General features: G+C 42.6%; 1 protein-coding gene across 1 annotated transcript in view; it reads right to left on the bottom strand.

Annotated features, from left to right (window-relative positions):
• Nucleotides 1–15,839: 15,839 nt before the first annotated feature.
• The window catches only part of sntb1 (syntrophin, basic 1), a 130,861-nt gene continuing 123,877 nt past the window's right edge, over nucleotides 15,840–22,823 (bottom strand). The window contains exons 6-8 of the mRNA XM_063056304.1: nucleotides 22,437–22,633; nucleotides 17,816–18,006; nucleotides 15,840–16,389 (exon numbers count right to left, since the gene is read on the bottom strand). Of these exons, the coding sequence (XP_062912374.1) occupies nucleotides 16,297–16,389; nucleotides 17,816–18,006; nucleotides 22,437–22,633 (481 nt within the window). The 3' untranslated portion in view covers nucleotides 15,840–16,296. The remainder of the gene's footprint in view (nucleotides 16,390–17,815; nucleotides 18,007–22,436; nucleotides 22,634–22,823) is intronic.

Here is a 22,823-nt window from a genome sequence, read left to right as displayed (position 1 = left end):
AAGAGTGGCCTGATCAATGCCTTATACGGCTCAGCATTACGTCCTTGCTTTTATATTTAGTCCTCTCAAAAGGTACGCTAACATTGCATTTGCCTTCCTTATCACTGAGTTAGCCTGCAAGCTAACTTTTAGGAAATCTGTACAAGGACTCTCAAGTAACCTTTGCAGTTCTGATTTCTGAATTATTTCCCCATTTAGAAAATAGTCCATGCCTTTATTCCGTTTACCATAGTGCCTGCCCATGCACTTCCCTATGCTATATTTCATTTCCCACTTCTTCGCCCATTCTCCTAAACTGCCCTATGTCCTTCTGCAGACTCGCTGCCTCCTCAACCCTACCTGGCCCTCTGCCTATTCTGTCATCTAAATCATTGACATATAATGTAAAAAGAGGCCGCCCCAACACCAACTCCCACAGAGCACCACTAGTCACTGGCAGGCAACCTGAAAAGGCCCCCTTTATTCCCACTCTGCCTCCTGCGAGTCAGCCAATCCTCTATTCATGCTGGTATTTTTCCTGTAATACCATGGGCATGGGTTCAGATACATAAGCGTATCTTGTTTAGCAGCCTTAGGTATGGTACCTTGTCAAAGGTTTTCTGAAAATCTAAGTAAACAGCATCCACTGACTCGTTTGTCTGTCTTGCCTGCTGTTTCCTCGATGAATTCCAATAGATTTGTCAGGCAAGATTTCCCCTTAAGGAAACCGTGCTGACTTTGGCCTATTTTATCATGTACCTCCAAGTATCATCTTTAATAATGAACTCCAACATCCTACCAACCACTGAAGTCAGGCTAACTGGCCTATAGTTTCCTGATATTTGCCTCCCTCCCTTGTTAAAGAGTGGAGTAACATTTACAATTTTCCAGTCCTCTGGAAATTTACCAATATTGTTTGTGAAAAATTTACTCATTTTCAGGAAGAACGTTAATTTAGTTGTGATTCGATTAGCTACCCATTCAGTCATTTAGTGACTGCTTCTCTAACCTCCAAGGCATTCTTCAAATTTCTGTCAAATTGCACTAATCTGCAAATTTTATGGTCACGTATGGAAGTGTCAGATTAATAATTTATAAAATAGGATGAGCGCAGAACAATAATTTCCTTGAAAGAAGAGGTATTGGATTTAGATAATAATAAACTATATCTTTTCTTTTAAAATCACCTTGTCAGCTTGTATAATGATAGTGCCAGAGTGTAGATAACTATAAATTGTTGCTGTGTGTCTACCGCAGGTGAACATTTATTACCCATCCCTATCACCCCTTACTAAGGAGGTGGTGAGCTGCCTTCCAGAGCCACTTAAGATATTGTTCAGGAGGGAGAACTAGCCACAAAATTTCAAAGTTGTGTGCATGTTTAAATAGAAATGATGAGTTTTGCACTGTTGCTTCTGAGATCTTATCCTACATCACAACCCTGAACACGAACACCAAGAATGCACTGGGAGAGCTTTACAGTATCATCTGCTCTCTACGAAACAAGCATCCGCCCAGTCTCTTCATAATCGCAGGACGTAGACAGTTCAATCATGTTAACTTTCAGCACATCTTACTCAGATTCCACCAACACATCCCCATGGCCACTGGGGGGACAAACAAACTGGACCATGTTTATACAAACAGACGCGGCATTTACCAAGCCATTCCCTGACCTCATCTTGGCCTCTCTGACCACATCTCCATAATGTTAACGGTAGCATACTGACTGCTGCTGAAAATGGAGAAACCAGTCACGAGGATGGCCTAATGAGGCAATCTCTATGCTTCAGGACTGCTTTGATCAGACCAACTGGCAGACGTTCAAGGAGGCCACCACCACAGAGTAGACACAGTCTTTGAGGAATATGCCTCATCTGTCATCAGCTACGCCAGTGTGTAGATGACGTTGGTACCTCTCACAGCCCAACCAGAAGCTATGGCTGAATCCCGCAGTACACTCCCTACTGAAATCCCAGGATGCTGCCTTCAAGTCCAGTGATAGAACAGCTCAGAGCTGCCAGGGAAAGCCTCATTTTCGGCTTCATTCAGGAACACCTGTCTGATAATGATACCCGGCTTATGTGACTGGGCATCAAGGGCATTACTGACTACACAAGGAAAAACATTGTCGGCTGTACCAGTGACACCTCCCTCCCCAAAGCTCCAGGCAACTTTATTCATACTTAGAGGCATGTAATACAGTGCTGGCCATGAAAGCTGTCCCTCTCCCAGGTAAGCAGCCGCACTGTCTGTAACAGCAGTGGACATGAAGGACCCTGCAGAGAGTAAACCCGCATAAGGCGGCCAGGTAAGACAACGTCCCAGGGTGGTACTCGGGGGAAAGTGCACACCAGCTCACTGATGTCTTCATGGACATCTTCAACACTTCACTCATCCAGGCTGCTGTCCCCACATGCTTCAAATCAGCCACCATCAATTCTGTACCAAAGAACTCTACACTTTCAGAACTAAACGACCACTGTCGAGCAGCACTGACATCAATCAGCATGAAATGCTTTGAATGGCTGATAATGGCTGATACCAAATCTCCATTCCTGGTATATTGGACACTTGCTAATATGCTCATCGACAGAGCTGCTCTATGACATGCCGTAGACCTTAGTGAACAAACTCCTACTCCTCAGTCTAAATACAACACTGTGCATCTGGGTGTTGGACTAATTAACAAACAGACCTCAGATAGTCAGGATGCACAACCGCTCCTTCCTTCTCATCGTCCTCAATATGGGTGCCTCCCCCCCACCCCCCACCCTGGGCTGTTTGTTGACCCTCCTGCTCACACATGACTGCACGGCCAAACACCCAAGCAATCACATCGTCAAGTTAGCCGATGACACAACAGTGGGGAGGCTCATCATCAAAGAGATGAGATGAACTGCAGAGAGGAAGTGGATGAGCTCCAGGCAAATAACCTCTTCCTTAATGCCAACAAGACAGAGGAGATAGTTATCAACTTCAGGAGAACTCACAACACTCACACCCCCCTTTGCATCGGCAGCACAGCAGTGGAAGCTGCAGCTAGTTTCAGACTCCTAGGAGTCCACGTCACACACAGGCTCTGATGGTCCCAGAACACATGCGACACAGTTGAGAAAGCTCACTAATGCCTCTGCTTTCTGCGGAGGCTTAAGAGAGCATCCTAACAAGCTGCATTACAGCTTGGAGCAGAAACAGCACTGCGATGGACAGGAAGTCTCGAACACGGGTAGTCAAATCTACCCAATGCATCACTGGCTCCAGCCTACCCGCCACCAAGGATATGTATACAGAAAGGTGCCGGGAAAGGGCCAGTAACATCATGAAGGATCCCACACACTCTCTCACGGACTGGTTGTCCCACTCTTATTAGGGAGGAGGCTGTGCAGCATCCATACCAGGAACATCAGACCAAAGAGCAGTTACTTTCCCCAAGCAGCAAGGCTGATCAACACCTCCCACCTTCTAACTCCTCCACTATTTTATTATCTTCTGTCAGCCACTTCATAGTCATGGAAAAGTACAGTACAGAAACAGGCCCATCGGCCCATTAGGTCATGATGAAACCATTTAAACCACCCATTCCCAACGAATTGCTTTGGACCATAGCCCTCCATCTCCCTACTATCCTGTACCTATATAAACTTGTCTTAAACATTGAAATCGAGCTTGCATGCATCTCTTGTGCTGGCAGCTCATTCTACGCTCTTATGACCCTCTGAGTGAGGAAGTTTCCTCTCATGTTCCTCTTAAACTTCTCACCTTTCACCTTTAAGCCATGACCTCTGGCTGTAGTCCCACCCAACCTCAGTGGAAAAAGCCTGTTCGCGTTTACCCTATCTATACCCCTCATAATCTTGTATACCTCTATCAAATCTTCTCGCCAATCTTCTACATTCTAAAGAATACAGTCCTAACCTATTCAATCTTTCCTCATGACTTAGGTCCTCCAGACCCGGCAACATCCTTGTAAATTTTGTCTGCACTCTTTCAGCCTTGCTTACACCTTTCCTGTAGATAAGTGACCAAAACTGAACACAACACTCCACATTAGGCCTTTTCAACATATTATACAACTTCAACATAACATCTCATCTTTTGTACTCAGTACATTGATTTATGAAGGCCCATGTGCCAAAAGCTTTCTTTAGGACTCTATCTACCTGTGACGCCACTTTTAAAGAATTATGGATCTGTATTCCCTGATTTCTTTCTTCTACCGCACTCCTCTGTGCCCTACCATTCACTGTGTAAGACCTACCCTGGTTAGTCCTACCGAAATGCAACACCTCGCACGTCTGCATTAAATTCCATCTGCCATTTTCAGTCCAGTTTTCCAGCTGATGCAGATCCCTCTGCAAACCATGATAGTCTTCCTCACTGTCCACTACACCCCCAATCTTAGTGTCCTCTGCAACCTTGCTGATCAAGTTAACCACATTATCATCTAGATTGTTGATATAGATGACAAACAACAAAGGACCCAGCACCAACCCCTGTGGCACACCACTAGTCACAAGCCTCCAGTCAGAGAGGCAACCCTCTACTACCACTCTCTGGCTTCTCCCACAAAGCCATGTCTAATCCAATTTACTATCTTGTCCTGAATGCCGAGTGACCGAACCTTCTTGACTATGCCTTACTAAGGTCCACGTAGACAACATCCACTGCCTTGCCTTTTTTACAGCCTAACGTTACTTTATGGACATACAGTCAATCAATTTATGTATATAAGCTATTTTATGTGTTTCAATTTATTCTGTGATATTTTTGCTATTATCATTGTGTTCATTATCTTTTTTTTTAGTGCTAATCTGGATTATTTCATTCTTAAAAGAATGAAATGACATTACAAGGAAGGACATTAAACTATCTTGAATCTTACATTGAGCTATAGTTGCTTTACAAGGTTACCAAAGTTATAATAGCTACCTATAGTTTGTTGAAAGTGCGTGATAGCAAGTTCTTTTCTAGCAGTGAAAAAAATGTAGAATTTTGCAATTGAGAAGGAATAAAATTAGCAGAGTAGGTCATAGCCCCTTTGAGTTTGCTCTGTTGTTCAAAGTATAACATGTTTCTGTACATTATCCACTTACCTGCCTAATTATCATATTTTCTGATCTAAAAAAAAATCTGCTACTATCATTGTTGAAAATACTTGAATCAAGTGATAACAGCGACACAGCTACTAGAGCGCTGCTTTGCAGAGCCGGAGGCTTAGGTTCAATTCTGACCTTGGGTATTGTCGGTATGGGATTTGCATGTTTCCTTCGTGACTGCATTTCCACTGGGGACACTGGTTTCCTCCATGTCCCAAAGACATACAAGTTGGTCGGCTAATTAGCTGCTTTACACTCAGTGTCCACTCTATCAGCTACCTCCTGTACCTTATAAAGTAGCCACTAAGTGTATGGTCGTGGTCTTCTGTTGCTGTAGCCCATCCACTTCAAGGTTTGACATGTGCGTTCAGAGATGCCCTTCTGCACACCACTGTTGTAATGTGTGGTTATTAGAGTTACTGTCACCTTCCTGTCAGCTTGAACCAGTCTGGCCATTCTCCTCTGACCTCTCTCATTAGCAAAGCATTTTTGAGCACAGAACTGCCATTCACTGGATGATTCTTTTTGTTTTTCGCATCATTCTCTAAAAACTCTAGAGACTGCTGTGCATGAAATATGAGGAAATCAGTAGTTTCTGAAATACTCAAACTACCCCATTTGGCACCAACGATGATTCCATGGTCAAAGTCACTTAGGTCACATTTCTTCCCCATTCTGATGCTTAATCTGAACAACAACTGAATCTCTTGACCATGTCTGCATGCTTTTATTCATTGAGGTGCTGCCTCATGATTGGCTGATTAGATAGTTGCATTAATGAGCAGGTGTACCTAATTAAGCAGCCAAAAAGTGTAACTTGCCCCCAGTGAGTAGGTGAGTAATAGATTCTTGGGGGGAGGGAGTTAATGGGAATGTGGGGAGAATAATATTAATGTAGGCTTGCTTAGTGTAAATGGGTATTCAATGCTTGGAACATACTTGGTGGGCTGGACCACTGTTTCTCTTTATCTGTCTGCGATTCTAACCTCCCACAATCTGCTCTGACAAACGACCCTTGGAACCTCATGTCTCAGTGAAGTCACCTCACATTCTTCTAAACTCTAGTGGATTGAACTCTCAGAGAGTGGGCTCTCACCGCAGGGATAAATCTTGTGATACTTCATTGACTCCAAAGTGATTGAAGTATCAAACAGTTTTTCCTTACACATACGTGCTCCCCGTGGCTTAGTGAGTGTTTATATTACAGCATGTAAAGGGTTGCTGATTTAAGATAAATCAGTTTGGATAATACTATAAAATCTAATAAAATCCTTTGTCATCAACGTAAGAATTGTAGTGACCGGAATTTTCAGCTGTTGGGTTCGATGTATTGAATTGTCACAGCACATTTAAACACTGAACTACTCAGGCTTCCAATATGAAAATGATGTTCTAAATGTGATCATTTTAAAATTACAAGTTGTTGTGAAGGTAAGGTGATTTGTACAACAAAAGGCCTTCAAGTCATTATGTTTCTCTTGTAAATAATTATCTTATAGTTTTTAGAGGTTTATATCTTAAAGTGCATCTGCAATGCTTGTATCTGCTTATTACCAAATGTGAAATAGGTTAAATACCCCCTGTTGAATTGAATTGAATTGACTTTATTTCTTACATCCTTTACATACATGAGTAAAAATCTTTACGTTACGTCTCCATCTAAATGTGTAATGTGCAATCATAGTAATTTATAATAAACAGAACAGTCAATGCAACATAGAATACACTCAAATCAGTGTGAGTTCATCAGTCTGATGGCCTGGTGGAAGAAGCTGTCCCGGAGCCTGTTGGTCCTGGCCTTTATGCTGGGGTACCATTTCCCGGATGGTAGCAGCTGGAATAGATTGTGGTTGGGATGGTTTGGGTCCCCAATGATCCTATGGGCCCTTTTTACACACCTGTCATTGTAAATGCTGTGAATCATTGGAAGTTCACAACTAGAGATGTGCTGGGCTGTCCTCACCACTCTCTGCAGAGTCCTGGGATTAAGGGAGGTACAGTTACCAGGCAGTGATGCAGCCAGTCAGGATGCTCTCAATTGTGCCCCTGTAGAAAGTTCTTAGGATTGGCCCATACCAAACTTACTCAACCATCTGAGGCGAAAGAGGCGCTGTTGTGCCTTTTTCACCACACATCCGGTATGTACAGACCACATGAGGTCCTCGGTGTTGTGGATGCCAAGGAACTGGAAGTTGTTTACTGTCTCTACCCCTGATCCATTGATGTCAATAGGGTTTAGCCCCTCTCCATTCCTCCTGTAATCCACAACCAGCTCCTTTGTTTTTGTGACATTGAGGGAGAGGTCATTTTCTTGACCCCACTGTGTCAGAGAGATGACTTCTTCCCTGTAGGTCACCTAGTTATTGTTTGAGATAAAGCCTATCAATGTAGTGTCATTGGCAAATTTAATTAGCAGATTGGAGCTGTGGGTGGAGATACAGTCATGGGTATACAGGGAGTAAAGGAGTACTTAAGGGGCAGAGTTGTGTGAAGGTAATGTATTTCTATAAGAGGTAGATATAAATTACATTACCACTTCATCCACTATGCATTCTGAATTAAGAAAAGTAGTACAATATGATTTATTCACCTAACTATGATGTTTTGTTTGAATTTCTGTATGCAGTACTGGGCAGTTTGAATCATATTAAATTATATTTAACACATTGAATCATATTTTCTTGATTTGAAACATTTCCCAGTCTTAATCCTGTTTACTGTTCCTTTGTGGTCCTGTATCAAGTTTTGTTTATATTGTGCCTTGCAACATTTTGCATTAGTATCACTTGTACAAATACTAGTTGTTATATATGCATGCAGTCTATGATTTAGTTGGTACTGTACCAATTGTGTTGTTGTTCTTGCATCAGAGAACAATTGGATCTAAATATAGCAGCAAACAGTGAGGTACAATTATGCAGCACTTATCTTAACTACCTTCATTTCCCACCCACCTGGCCTCCTCCCTCACATCCAAAATATCCACAGAATAATATTTGGTAGATTTTTGTAAAGATAAACACAGGGCAAAAGCTGATGCACAGATTTGGTTCTCTCATCAGCTACATAAACGTATCAAAAGGCCTCTTCCTAGCTCCTCGGATTAACAGGGACACATTAGTTTGCAAGTACTTGGTGGAAAACAGTTACTCAATTTCAATCTTCAGTCCACCCATGACAACTGAAGCTGACCTAAGTAGGAATAATGACAGCCAAGAGAAGTCTATGTATTATCAAAAGTACATGTTGAAATATACATTTTATAAATAATACGATTCATTTGTAAAATACCAATTAATGCTTACGTATCACAAGGTTATGCGACCACTGACACCAGGCAGACAACCTCTTAGGAGTATTGATGATGGCTGGAGTTAACCAACTTGTAAAGACACTGGCCAGAAGAAGGCATTGGCAAATTACTTCTGTGGAAAAACTTGCCAGGAAGAATCATGTTCAAAGGCCATGATCGCCTACGTAATATGACAGAGCACATAGTGATGATGATAACGACTAATTAATTAGACTGGTCTTTGATTTCCACCATTACTTAGAGAAAAGGAGCAAAACAGTGTGGCTTGAATCATCAGAAATAACATCTTTAGATCCCCCCCCCCAAACAAAAAAGTGCTGACTAAACTAAAGGGTAGCAAGAGTCTAAAAATATGTGGCTTGTTTGGAGATTTTCAGAACCTCACCACTATTAAAGCTTCATGGATAAGAGGTGCAGAATGTTTATGCAGCAAAGATACTAAAAACAGATTGGCCTCCACCCAACTCTTGCCAACTTTATTTATTGCAAATGCTGGCTCATCAGAGCTTGTCTATTTTTTAAACGCAGTGTGAAAACAATGTTCTTGGGCAATCAGACCACTGTTGAAATGATAAAGTAATCTGCATTGCATTCTAACCAGTCCCCACCCCCCACCCCCCGGGTTATAACTGAAGGGTTAGATCAAAACTGAAGGCACTAAACTTGGGGTGGATATAGCACAAATAGAATGGGGTAAGAAATCTTCAAGTTATTTTGTTTGATAGAACTTTATGAGTATGGTAATTACTGGAGCAGTTTCTGACCAATGGTTGGTTAATACTAAAATAGCCTGCATTGTGTAGCAACATTCATGACCCTGACTTTTTAACCAAGTGTTTTAGTGATAATCCAGTACTCTTATTTTATGAAGAGTTGTACATTGTAAACAATGTATGCTAAGCAAGTTCCCACATACTACAATAAGATGCGTAAATAGGATCTGAAGATGTAGATTTCTGGTGGGTAGAGTTAAGAAATTACAAGGGTAAAAAGATCTTGATGGAACTAAGATACAGGCATCCGAATTTAGTAGCAAGTTTGTGAGATATTACTTTCAATGGGAAATAGAAAAGGCATGTGATAAAGGGGAATGCTACAATAGTCATGGGTGATATCAGTATGCAGGTAGATTGGGAAAATCAGGTTGATGCCGGATCCTAAGAGAGGGAATTTATAGAATGCCTGTGAGATGCCTCTTAGAGCAACTTGCTGTTGAGGCCACTAGGAGAAAGGGAGATCTGGATTGGGTGTTCTGTAATGAACCAGATTTGATTAGGGAGCTTAAGGTAAAGGAAACTTTGGGAGACAGTGATCATAATCGAATTCATCCTGGAGTTTGAGAGGGAGAAGATAAATCAGATGTATTGGTATTGCAGTGGAGCAAAGGGAAATACAGAGGCATGAAAGAGGAGCTGGTCAAAGTTGATCGGAAGGGGTCACTAAGCAGGGATGACAGCAGAACAGTAATGGCAGTTTGGAAGGTGTAGGATAAATACATCACAAAGGTAAAGTAGTATTCTAAAGGGAGGAAGGATAAGGCAACCATGGCTGACAAGGGAAGTCAAAGAGCATAAAAACAAAAGAGAACCATATAATATGATGGAAAGTTAGAGGATTTGGAAGCTTTTGAAAAACAACAGAAGGCAACTAAAAAAACCATAACGAGAGAAAAGCTGAAATATGAATGTAGGCAAACGAATAAGATCAAAAAGAATACCAAAGGTTTTTTTTCAGATATATACAGTAAAAGGAGAGGCAAGAGCTGGATACTGGCCTCTGGAGAATGATGCTGGAGAGGTAGTGATGGGGGACAAAGAAATGGCAGATGAACTTAATAAGTATTTTGCATCAGTCTTCACAACAGAAGACAACAGCAGTATGCCAGAGATTAGTGTCAGGTGGCAGAAACGGGTGTAGTTGCTTTTACTAAGGAGAAGGTGCTTGGGAAGCTGAAATGTTTGAAAGTAGGTAAGTCACCTGATCCAGATGGACTACACCCCTGAAAGAGGCAGCTGAAGAGATTGTGGAGGTTTTAGTAATGATATTTCAACAATCATTAGATTCTGGAATAGTTCCAGAGGACTGGAAAATTGCTAATAACGCTCCACACTTTAAGAAGGGAGGGAGGCAAAAGAAAGGAAATTATAGGCCTGTTAGCCTGACTTCAGTGGGCTATTACTAAGGATGAGGTTTTGCAGTACTTGGAGGTGGATGATAAGGTAGACCAAAGTCGGTATGGTTTCCTTAGGGGGAAATCTCGCCTGACAAATCTGTTAGAATTATTTGAGGAATTAACAGGCAACTTGGACAAGGGAGAAACAGTGGATGCTGCTTACTTGGATTTTCGGAAGGCTTTTGACAAGGTGCTGCACATGAGGCGGCTTAACAAGATAAGAGCCCATGGTATTACAGGAAAAGTGCTAGCATAGGTAGAAGATAGGCTGATTGGCGGGAGGCAAGGAGTGGGAATAAAATGGGCTTATCCTGGATGGCTGCCAGTGACAAGTGGTGTTCCTCAGGGATCGCTTCTTTTCACGTTATGCAGTTCCTTATAAAAGTAATCAGCCCCAAACCCAAACCCTCTGTTTACATAAATGAGTAAAACAGCCAGGGGTTTTGATCAATTTAGCTGGGATTTTTTTTTGTGTGTGAATCATATGTTCCTTTTTTCACAGTAGAGCCCCAAAACAGGGTAAATTGTAAAGCATGAAAAACTAAATTGAAATGTCAGCATTTCAAGAGTATTTATCCACCTTTGCTCAGTACCTAGTTGAACCACCCCTCACAGCTACTACAGCCAGTATTCCTTTTGGATAAGTCCCTATTAGTTTTGCATAACATGATGGAGCAAGATTTGCCCATTCCTCCTTGCAAAATTGCTCCAGCTGCGCCAGGTTAGTCGGGGAGCAATCTTAAGATCTTATCAGAGATGTTTGATTGGGTTAAGGTCAATTTTCTTCATTTGAAGCCACTCCATGGTTGCTCTGGCAGTGTGCTTTGGGTTGTTAGCCTGCTGAAAGATGAAATTCCTCCCCAATTTAAGCTTTCTGGCAGAGGCTAGCAGGTTTTTAATTCAGGATCTCTCTGTATTTAGCAGCATTCATCTTCCCATCCATCAATCCTGATCAGCTTTCCAGTCCCTACCATTGAAAAGCATCCCTATAGCATGATACTATCGCCACCATACTTGACAGTAGTGATGGTGTTACCTGACTGATGTACAGTATTAGATTTACGTCACATGTACCGCTTAGTGTTGAGGTCAAAAGTTCAACTTTATCATCTGACCATAAGACCACATCTTTACAGTATCTTTAAAATCACACTTTGCAAAGACTTGATGGGCAAGGATGTGGTTATTTTTAAAAGCTAAGGCTTCTTCCTTGCACTCTTCCATAAATGTACCCATTTTGTACAACACCTTAGAGATTGTGGAGCCGTGAACTTCATCTCCAGTTGCAGCTGCTGAATTCTGCAGCTCACGTAGAGTGACTGTTGGCGTCACAGTAGCCTCTCTTACAAGTGCCATTCTTTTGTGGTGATTAAGTTCAGAGGAGTGGCCTGACCTAGGCAGTACTGAATTGAATTGACTTTATTACTTACATCCTTCACATAACATGAGTAAAAATCTTTACGTTACATCTCTGTCTGTATGTGCAATTTATAGTAATTTGTAATAAATAGTGTGTACAACAGGACAGTCAATATAGCATAGAAATATAATTGTATCAGCATGAATTAATCAGTCTGATGGCCTGTTGGTCCCGGCTTTTATGCTGCGGTTTCCTGGAACAGTTTGTGCTTGGGATGACTCAGGTCCCCAATGATCCTTCAGGCCCTTTTTACACACCTGTCCTTGTAAATGTCCTGAATAGTGGAGAGTTCACATCCACAGATGTGCTGGGCTGTCCACACCACTCTCTGCAGAATCTTGCAATTGAGGGAAGTATGGTTCCCATACCAGGCAGTAATGCAGCCAGTCAGGATGCTCTCAATTGTGCCCCTGTAGAAGTTCTTAGGATTTGGGGGCCCATACCAAACTTCAACTGTCTGAAGTGAAAGAGGTGTTGTTGTGCTTTTTTCACCACACAGCCGGTATGTACAAATCACGTGAGATCCTCAGTGATGTGTATGCCGGGGAACTTAAAGCTGTTCCCCCTCTCAATCCCAAATCCATTGATGTCATTAGGGGTTAGCCTGTCTCTATTCCTCCTGTAGTCCACAACCAGCTCCTTTGTTTTTGCGACACTGAGGGAGAGTTTGTTTTCTTGACACCACTGTGTAAGGGGTGAAGATGACTTCTCTGTAGGCTGCCTTGTGATTAGGCCAATCAATGTAGTGTCATCAGCAAATTTAATTAGCAGATTGGAGCTGTGGGTGGTGACACATTCACAGATATATAGACAGTAAAGGAGGGGGCTATGGTTTCATATGTTTTCCACTTTTTTAACAATGCACTGAGCTCTGAGATGCATATATTCATTTTGGTTTGGTCTGTTAAAAATCTACCATGCTGTTGGACCTTGCAGAGAGACAGCATATTTATTCAGGTGATCCTCCAATTTTCTACATCAACAAATTGGGTGAGTTGGTAAGGTAATATACCTAAGAAAAGTTAGCCAGGTAATTAAAAAGGGAACAAATACTTCTTCAGCCTACCGATTTTCATTTTTAACTTTTAGTAAATTGTTGACAGGTTCTTTCTTTTAATTTGACATGACATACAACATTTTATAGATTAGCTCAAAAATATCCTGCTTCAGTACATTTTAAATTTAGAAAATGAGACAGTAAAATGTGAAAGTAGTTGTGGGAGCTGAATACATTTTCAAGGCACTGTATGTCAACAATTGGGATGACGGAATTGATGGCTTTGGGGCCAAGTTTGCAGACAATGCAATGATAGGTGGAGGGGTAGGTAGTGTTGGTGGAGCAGGGAGTCTGCAGAAGGACTTGGACAGATTGGGAGAATGGGCAAGGAAGTGGTGGATGGAATATAGTGGAGGGAAGCTTATGGTTATGCACTTTGGCAGAATGCATAAAGGCGTAGACTATTTTGTAAAGGGAGAGTAAGTTCTAAAATCAGAGGAACGTGGGAGTCCTTGTGTAGGATTCCCTAAAGGATAACTTGCAGGTTGAGGTGGTGGTCGTTTTGTTTGGCTGTATTCATGTATTGTTGAATGATAATTAAACATGAACCCGAAGGATGTGATGCTGAGGTTTTATAACGCATTTGCCATACCTGGAGTACCGTGTAAACGGTTTATAAAATGACCCTTCATCAAGACTGGAGAAAAAGATGAGAAGTCAGAGCAAGAAGGTAGGGAGAAGCACAACGTGGCAGGTGATAGGTGAAACTGGGAGAGGGGAAGGGGTGAAGTAAGGAGCTGGGAAGTTGATTGGTGAAGGAGATAAACAGCTGGAGGAGGGGGAATCTGATAGGAGAGGGTAGAAAATCATGGAAGAAAGGAAAGGGGGAGGAGTACCAGAGGGAGGTGATGGGCAGGGTAAGGAGATAGGAGGGGAAGCAGGTTATGGGGAATGAGGGAGGGAGGGATTGGGCAATTACCAAAAGTTCAAGAAATTGATGGTACTCTTTTCTACAAGATGCTGTCTTGCCTGCTGAGTTCCACCAGCATTCCATGTATTTTGCCTTGGATTTCCAGCATCTGCAGATTTTCTCATGTTTGGAGTAATGATAGCAGCTTTGCGTCCATTATCTAAGAAAAGATGCGCTGGCATTGGAGAGGATCCAGAGCAGGTTCATGAGATTATCTCTTTCATTCCCAGAATCAATGTATGAGGAGTGTGTGATGGCTCTGGGCCTGTACTTGAAACCTACCAAATATTGGAAAGCCTAGATACAGTGGATGAGGAGACGATGCTTCCCATAGTAGGTGAGCCTAGGACCAGAGGGCTCAACCTCAGAATTGAGGGACTTCCATTTAGAACAGAGATGAGAAGGAATTTCTTCAGCCAGAGGGTGCTGAATCTGTGGAATTCATTGCTCTGGACTGCTGTGGAAGCCAAGTTATTGGGTATATTTAAGCAGAGGTTGTTTGATGTCCTGACTAATCAAGAATCTAAGGTTACAGGGAAAAGGCAGGAGAATGGGGATGAGGGGGATAATAAATCAGCCAGGGTGGAATGGCAGAGCAGACTCGATGAGTCAAGTGGCCTAATTCTGATCTCATGTCCTATGGTTGAAATATCAACAATGATGTCCAGATGGGTGGCAGTATTAGCAGTGAGGAGGATGCCAAGAGGATGCAGGGTGACTTGGATAGGTTGGGTGAGTGGGCAAACTCATGGCAGATGCAATTTAATGTGGATAAATGTGAAGTTATCCACTTTGGTGGCAAAAATAGGAAAACAGATTATTATCTGAATGGTGGCCGATTAGGAAAAGGGGAGGTGCAACGAGACCTGGGTGTCATTATACACCAGTCATTGAAAGTGGGAATGCAGGTACAGCAGGCGGTGAAAAGGGCGAACGGTATGCTGGCATTTATAGCGAGAGGATTCGAGTACAGGAGCAGGGAGGTACTACTGCAGTTGTACAAGGCCTTGGTGAGACCACACCTGGAGTATTGTGTGCAGTTTTGGTCCCCTAATCTGAGGAAAGACATCTTTGCCATAGAGGGAGTACAAAGAAGGTTCACCAGATTGATTCCTGGGATGGCAGGTCTTTCATATGAAGAAAGACTGGATGAACTGGGCTTGTACTCGTTGGAATTTAGAAGATTGAGGGGGGATCTGATTGAAACGTATAAGATCCTAAAGGGATTGGACAGGCTAGATGCGGGAAGATTGTTCCCGATGTTGGGGAGGTCCAGAACGAGGGGTCACAGTTTGAGGATAGAGGGGAAGCCTTTTAGGACCGAGATTAGGAAAAACTTCTTCACACAGAGAGTGGTGAATCTGTGGAATTCTCTGCCACAGCAAACTGTTGAGGCCGGTTCATTGGCTGTGTTTAAGAGGAAGTTAGATATGGCCCTTGTGGCTACAGGGGTCAGGGGGTATGGAGGGAAGGCTGGGTTCTGAGTTGGATGATCAGCCATGATCATAATAAATGGTGGTGCAGGCTCGAAGGGCCGAATGGCCTACTCCTGCACCTATTTTCTATGTTTCTATGTTTCTATGAAATGCCCTGCTCCAATCCAAACTTGAATGTGGAATTTGCCCTGGAAAGGGGAACCTATTTCTTGGGTTAACGTCTCAATTGAAAGTTAGCACCTCCCTCAGTATAGCACTCTAGTGTCTGCTGAGATTTGTCTGGATGAAACTCATCCACACAGTCTTCTACCTGGAAGGGGAAGTAGCTGACTCAGCCAAAACTGGCAGAAGCGGAAACAAGCAGATAACCATAAACAGCACCATGGTAAAAGTCCCCAGTCACAAAGTGATTTCCCCTCCAGTCAAAATAAAATCAAGAAACAAAGTAGCTGCAACATTTTTTAATGATATAATGTGATTTTAGCTTAAATCTCATTTTACATATTTATAAAATCTAATTGGCAACAGCCGTTTTAGAGAATGTGGAATTAAAAAGAATATTCATTATCTGAAATTATGAGTGTTTCTTCACTTATACGGTGGGCAAGTAGGAATAAGGCATAACATTACACACTTTAGTTTGTGAATTTGCTAGAGAAGATTATGATTTTCTACCAACAATGATTGGAAAATTTATTAAACCTCAACAGGATAGAAAAGAATTCAAAGTTTTGTTATAAAACCAGCAAGGTGCCTTTAAAATTGACTTGTTACAAATCTTTTCTCTATTAAATAAACTATCTTTCTGATTCTATTAAAGATTAAAGATTGCACTCCTCGCAGCTCTGTCCTTCCCCCCGGAGGCTGCCCCCTCGGAGGCTGCTGCTTCACTGAGTAGACGCTCTTGCCTCAAGCCAGCAGGCCGAGCCGTGCAATCTTTGCTGAAAGGAACGAGTGGATGATGAACACAACGGGTTTGGGACACGAGTGAAGGTCCAGTTGCTAGGTGGGGAACAAAAGAGGAGCAGCCCTGAGTTATTACAATCTTCAGTATAGCCATATAGAAAGAGATTCTACTTGCTTTTAGAATCATTGAATATTCCAGCCAGCTGGTCTGCACAGGCTGGTACAACAACAAGATTTAAAATACACAAGGGCCTTAAATTCATTTGGTCCACTTCTGACACCTCTCTCCCCTTTCTTGATCTCTGTCTTCATCTGTGGAGACAAACTGTCGATCAACATCTTTTACAAACCTACCAATTCCCACAGCTATCTTGACTATACCTCGTCCCACCGTCTCCAAAAACGCCATTCCTTTTTCTCAGTTTCGTCTGTTCTCAGGGTGAGGCTTTCCTTTCCATGATCTCAGAGATGCCCTCCTTCTGCAAGGAGTGGGGTTTCCCTTCCTGCACCATTGATGCTGCCCTCACCTGCATCTCCTCCATTTCACGGACATCCACGCTCACCCCATCTTCCCTTCAAGCGGCCAAAGTGCAACATTTGCCCATTCACCTCCTCCCTCATCTCCATTCAGGGCCCCAAACAGTCCTTCCAGGTGAGGCAACACTTCGCCTGCAAATCCACTGGGGTCATCTGTTGTATCTGGTGCTCCCGATGCAGCCTCCTCTGCATTGGTGAGACCTGTTGTAAATTGGGGGACCGCTTCGTCGAGCACCTCCGCTCCATCTGCCAAAAGCGGAACTTCTTCCCAGTGGCAAAACATTTTAATTCCAATTCCTATTCCTGTTCCAACATATCGATTGATGGCCTCCTCTTGGTGCCACGAGGCCACCCTCAGGATGGGGATGCAACTCCTTATTCAACCTGATGACATGAATATCGATTTCTCCTTCCAGTAAAAGAAAATTCCCTCTCCCTCTCCCTCCCCCTCCCCTTTCTGGCCTCGTAGCTCTTCTCGTCTGCTTATCACCTCCCCCTGGATTCCCTCCTCCTTCCCCTTCTCCCATGGTCCACTCTCCTTCTCTATCAGATTCCTTCCTCTCCAGCCCTTTACCTTTCCGATCCACTTGGCTTCACCCACCACTTTCCAGCTGTCTTCCTTTCCTCTCCCTGCACTTTTTTAAATTCTGGCATCTTCCCACTTCCTTTCTAATCCTGAAGGAGGATCTCAACCTGAAACGTCAACTGTAGATGCTGCCTGACCTGTTGAGTTCCTTCAGCAATTTGGCATTTCATATGCATTGCTTTAAGATTTCCAGCCTCTGCAGAATTTATTGTGTTTATGAGAAGCAGTTACTGTTTCAGTTTGATGATCTTTCATCAGAACCCAATAACGAATGTCACCTTTTTTTGGTATTACTCCTATGATGGCCCTTAGGGTGTTTTACTGTATTAAACATGCTATATGAACACAGTTGTTGTAGTTGTACTACAGTACCAGACAGAGGAAATGAAAAGTACTTACAATTTCCCCGTCCCTTCCACCAAAGTCTAGATAGAGCATTCTCACGCCATCATCTGAGGAGTTCTTTAATTTCTCAAAGGAATAGTGGCAAATCAACTTTTGCATGCTTCCCTCCTGTGCGTCTTTTAAGATAGAAAATCCATTTTCGTAATGAATTTTCAGACAGCACTCCTGGGTCCTGTATGTACATGCTGTGGGGCACATAAATAACACCAGCATTAGGAGTAGTTCAGTCAAGAAAAATACTTGCCTGCATTGAGTGGCACTGAGTGAAAATGCAACCTGCAGCAGCAATTAGTAAAAGGAAAATACTGAACCCCAAGTTAGAAATGGGGGCCACAGTGGGACACCTGGCGGAGCTCTGGCAATCCTGACCTTGGGTTCCGAGTGAGTGGAGTTTGTGCCTTCTCCCTGCAGAGGCTCATTGGCTGCTATGTATTATCCCTGGTGGGTAGTGGAATGATGGGAATCGAAATGGGTGGCCACTGGGAGATCCTGTCTGTTTCAGCTGACAGAGTGAAGGTGCTCGAAGAAATGGTCTCCCAGTGTAGAGGAGGCCGCCAGGACCAGCAGGTGCAGCTTGTGGGTGGTAGGTGAGGACAAGGGGAACCCTATCCTATTATATTGTGCTGGGGGTGGGGGGAAGAGGGGTAGGGTGGAATAGGGCAAGGGCAGACATGTGGGAAATGGATAAGGTATGAGTGAGGGGGGGGCAGCATTGGTGGTGGTAGAGGGAAATGCCATTGTTTGAAAAAATAAGAGGAAATCCTAGAATGGAAAGCCTCATCCTGAGAACAGATGTGGCAGAGGAACTTAAAGAAGGGAATGACATTTTACGTGTGAAGCGGTGGGAAGAGATAGTAGTCATAGTCATACTTTATTGATCCCGGGGGAAACTGGTTTTCATTACAGTTGCACCATAAGTAATAAATAGTAATAAAACCATAATTAATTAAATAGTAATATGTAAATTATGCCAGGAAGTAAGTCCAGGACCAGCCTATTGGCTCAGGGTGTCTGACCCTCCAAGGGAGGAGTTGTAAAGTTTGATGGCCACAGGCAGGAATGACTTCCTATGACACTCTGTGTTGCATCTCGGTGGAATGAGTCTCTGGCTGAATGTACTCCTGTACCCAACCAGTATATTATGTAGTGGATGGGAGACATTGTCCAAGATGGCATGCAACTTAGACAGCATCCTCTTTTCAGACACCACAGTCAGAGAGTCCAGTTCCATCCCCACAACATCTCTGGCCTTACGAATGAAGATATAGTCCAGATATCTGTGGGAATCAAGGATTTGTGAGAGATATTGATAGATAATCCATTTCTGGAGACAGACTGAGAAAAATCAAAGAGGGGGAGGGGGAGATGCCAGATTGACCCAATAATCTGAGGGTGGGGTGGAAGATTCAGGAAAAGTTGATGAAATTAACAAATTTAGCATGGGTGGAGGAGGCAGCACCAATGCAGTCCTCAACGTAGCGTATAAAGAGTAGAGGCGCATTACTAGTGAAGGCTTGGAACACGGGTTGATCCACGTAGCGTATAAAGAGTAGAGGCGCATTACTAGTGAAGGCTTGGAACACGGGTTGATCCACGTAGCGTATAAAGAGTAGAGGCGCATTACTAGTGAAGGCTTGGAACACGGGTTGATTCACGTAGCCAATATAAACTGGGACTGGGTTTGGGGAAAATGGGAGGGGCCAAAAGAGATATTGCTGAATGTAAGTGCCAGCTCCACATGACGGAGGAGGTTGTGGGGGGAGGGAAGGGGAGTTGGTTGGGTCTGTTGTCCAGAGAGAAATGGAGATCCTTGAGGCCTTCCTGATGGAGGGATAGAAGTGTACAGGGACTTTAACTAGTGCGTCACCCATTGCTTAACTATAAAGTCATCAACTAATTGTGATTGTTAGTTGCATTCTGGAAGATTGGGTTTGCAGCAAGATAATTTTACCTCTGTTTTCTATTAAACACCAAGCCTCCCTCCTGCTGTGGGAACTGGATAATGAACAGTGCCAAGAAGTTGCAAACCTGCCCTTTATTGAGTAATATGCCAATCTGAATCAAGTTGACAACTGTATCAACAGCTTCTCCATCTCACCTCTGATGTATTCTAGTTTTATTCTGTCATTTCTATTGATACAAGAAAAAAAATCCACTTGGTGTTAAAATGGTATCATCCGTAGGCTTTACATTCTACAGACCTCAGGGGCAATTCCAGTAAGTCTTGCCTAGTGCTGTGGTTTCCTTCAGCTGCTAGCCTGATAGGACAACCCTCAGGGAGTACTGATTCGATGTGGAGAATGGCACCTCAAGCCAAGCTTGACAACTGGCAAGCCTGCATGTACACATGACTGCACTCCGAAGCAGTTTCTGCTTTGGGCGGTTAATTATCAATATTAGGGGAAAGTGGTCAACATTAACAAAGGTCAGAAATTAAATTTAGGAAGATTTAATCATTATGTTTCAGAATTTTCCATGCTTATAGAACAGAGGAACAGATCTGTTGACCATAATGTGTACTGAACTCATCAAGCTAATGATACCCAATTCCCTTCTGGCTGCACATGGTCCACATCCTTCCAGTTTCTGCAGATCCAAGAACCTTCTAAATGCCTATATCATAATTGCTTACACCACAATTTGTGGCAGCATATTCCAGGCATCTACTGCCATTTGAACTCTTCCCCATATCACCTTGAATACATGCCTTCTAGTATTCGATACCTTGACCGTGGGGAGAGAAAAAAAGATGCTGGCCATCTTTTCTATTTATGCCTCTATTATAGTCCATGCTGCATTCTCATTGGTTTAGGAAGGTAATTCAGGATATCCAGTTAGGAGCACAGCAACAGAAAGAAAACATTCAGCTTCTCCATCCTGCACTGACAATTAGTGAGCGAGCATTTGACCTACAGTCAAACTCTTTTACTTTCCCTTGAACTCCTTTTCCATTGATAATTCTGGAGATTTTTTATTATTAAATTTTTAATATAAAATTAATCATGAACCATTGAAATTTGCAAAGAATTCCTAATTTCTTCAACAAAATGACTGCTGGAGGAACTCAGCAGGTCGGGCAGCGTCTGTAGAGAGAAATGGACAATCGATACAAAACAATGACTCTCCATTTCCCCCCCACGGAATCTGCCTGGTCTATTGAGTTTCCCGAGTAGATTGTTGCTCCAGATTCCAGCATCTGTAGTCTCTTGGGTCCTAATTTCTAGCACCTTGTATATTGCAGAGCAAGTAAGTGCCTTCCTCACTCCTGAGGAGTCCACTCTCATTTTCATGCTCTGGCCACCTTATCATAGACTCCCCAACTACTGGAAATAGCTTCTCTTTACAAACTCTATAAATTCTATTAAATCTCTTAAAAATACTAAATAAATCATACCTTATATCTTCTATAAATTCCATGGAATACTATCCTGGATTCTGCAATTTCTGTCCATGTTTTAATCCTTGAATAATGGTATTTTCTGCAAGTTCACTTCCTGCAAGGCTAAAGTACTCATGAAATGCTCCCAATGTAACCATTGAAAGTTTGTAGTCATTGAAACCTTACCTCACTGGTCATTAAGAGTTAAATTACTGGGCATTTTGAATGGATTAACTCTGTAATCATTAATCCATGAAATGTGTGCGCATACTTCTGATCATTCTTAACCATCAAACTCAGCACAATCTCCAAGCACAGTCCACCACATGATACTACATATTCACAGTTCCTTGCATTAATGACCTCATGGCTCCTCTGAGACAGATGATCACATTACATACCAATAAATGGAAATTGTTATGAGTTGATTTCCTTACACTCTCTTTACAGCAAGTAGCATAGTGCCTAATCCTAAAATTAGGGCTCGAGTCAAAGTCCTGCAACATTTTGGACCATCCACTTAATAACAACAACTGTTTACTGTGGTGCTTGTGTCCACCTCATTTCATCATTATTCCTCTCCACCCCCACCCTGCAACCGCCACCCTCGTTCACCTCTTTGGCTTTGCCTTCAACCCCACATCTACTGTGGACTTGGGAGTCAGTTCCACAACAGAACTAATACCAGTCTGCACAGCATGGAAAATGCCACAAAACAACCTGGAATTAAATACAACCTACTCAAACTGGATTGCCACAGTTATGTACAATTCAATCATTTGGAAATTTGAAGGCGAGGGTTTGATTCGTTTTTTCACCAACTAGGGCTGAATATAAAGCTTTGGGTACCCTTGATATTTATCCCAAGGGATCTTAGTCCCTTCAGAAGTACAAAAAGGAGAAAAAGGAATGATGATCATTTAGAATGCTTTATTCTTCTGTCACTGTCTGACTATATGAAGTAGTAAAGCTTTTTTTCTTGAATGGACATCTCATACTAAAAGATAAATTCTTGATCTTCCAATCTACCTCATCATCACCTGTGTAGCTTATTTTTGACCTGCACTTTTCTGGTTAAATGTAACACCATACTCTGCATTTTGTTTTCTTTGTACTACTCAAATAATCTTTCCGGATGACTTGCAAAATAAAAAGCTTTGTTGTATTATACGTGACAATAATAAATCAATACTACTTTCATGGCATAATCTCCCATCCCACACTGGAAACACTCACTGGTTGTGACTTCTTTAATGAGTTCCACTGCTTTGTGGCAGCCCTGTACGATTTGCCTGGTCCAGTTAGACAGACTGGAGTTGTTCTCAACCCTGAAGAGGTGAGTTTCGATTCCCTGACGAGTTCCGGTTCGAGTGGCAAAGGATAGCTCTGCGCCTGGCTGAGGGGAGTCTCTTGCTGCACCAGAATGAAGCAACCTATAAAAAGAAATGCATAGTTAGAGTAATATTTAGGAAAAAATTGAAACACCCCAAAGTCGTGTATCCAGTGAGGCACTTGTTTACAAAAGCAAACAAATTGAGGAGCTTAAGGTCAGGTAGCATCTGTGGAGGCAAAGAACTAGTTTTGGGTTGAGACCCTGAGTCCTAATGTGTGAACTTGACCCAA

This window comes from Mobula hypostoma, chromosome 1 (genome assembly GCF_963921235.1).
Source record: "Mobula hypostoma chromosome 1, sMobHyp1.1, whole genome shotgun sequence".
Classification (NCBI taxonomy): Eukaryota; Metazoa; Chordata; class Chondrichthyes; order Myliobatiformes; family Myliobatidae; genus Mobula; species Mobula hypostoma.
Note: the sequence above shows the minus strand (reverse complement) of the source record. Positions and strands in the feature narration are given on the sequence as shown.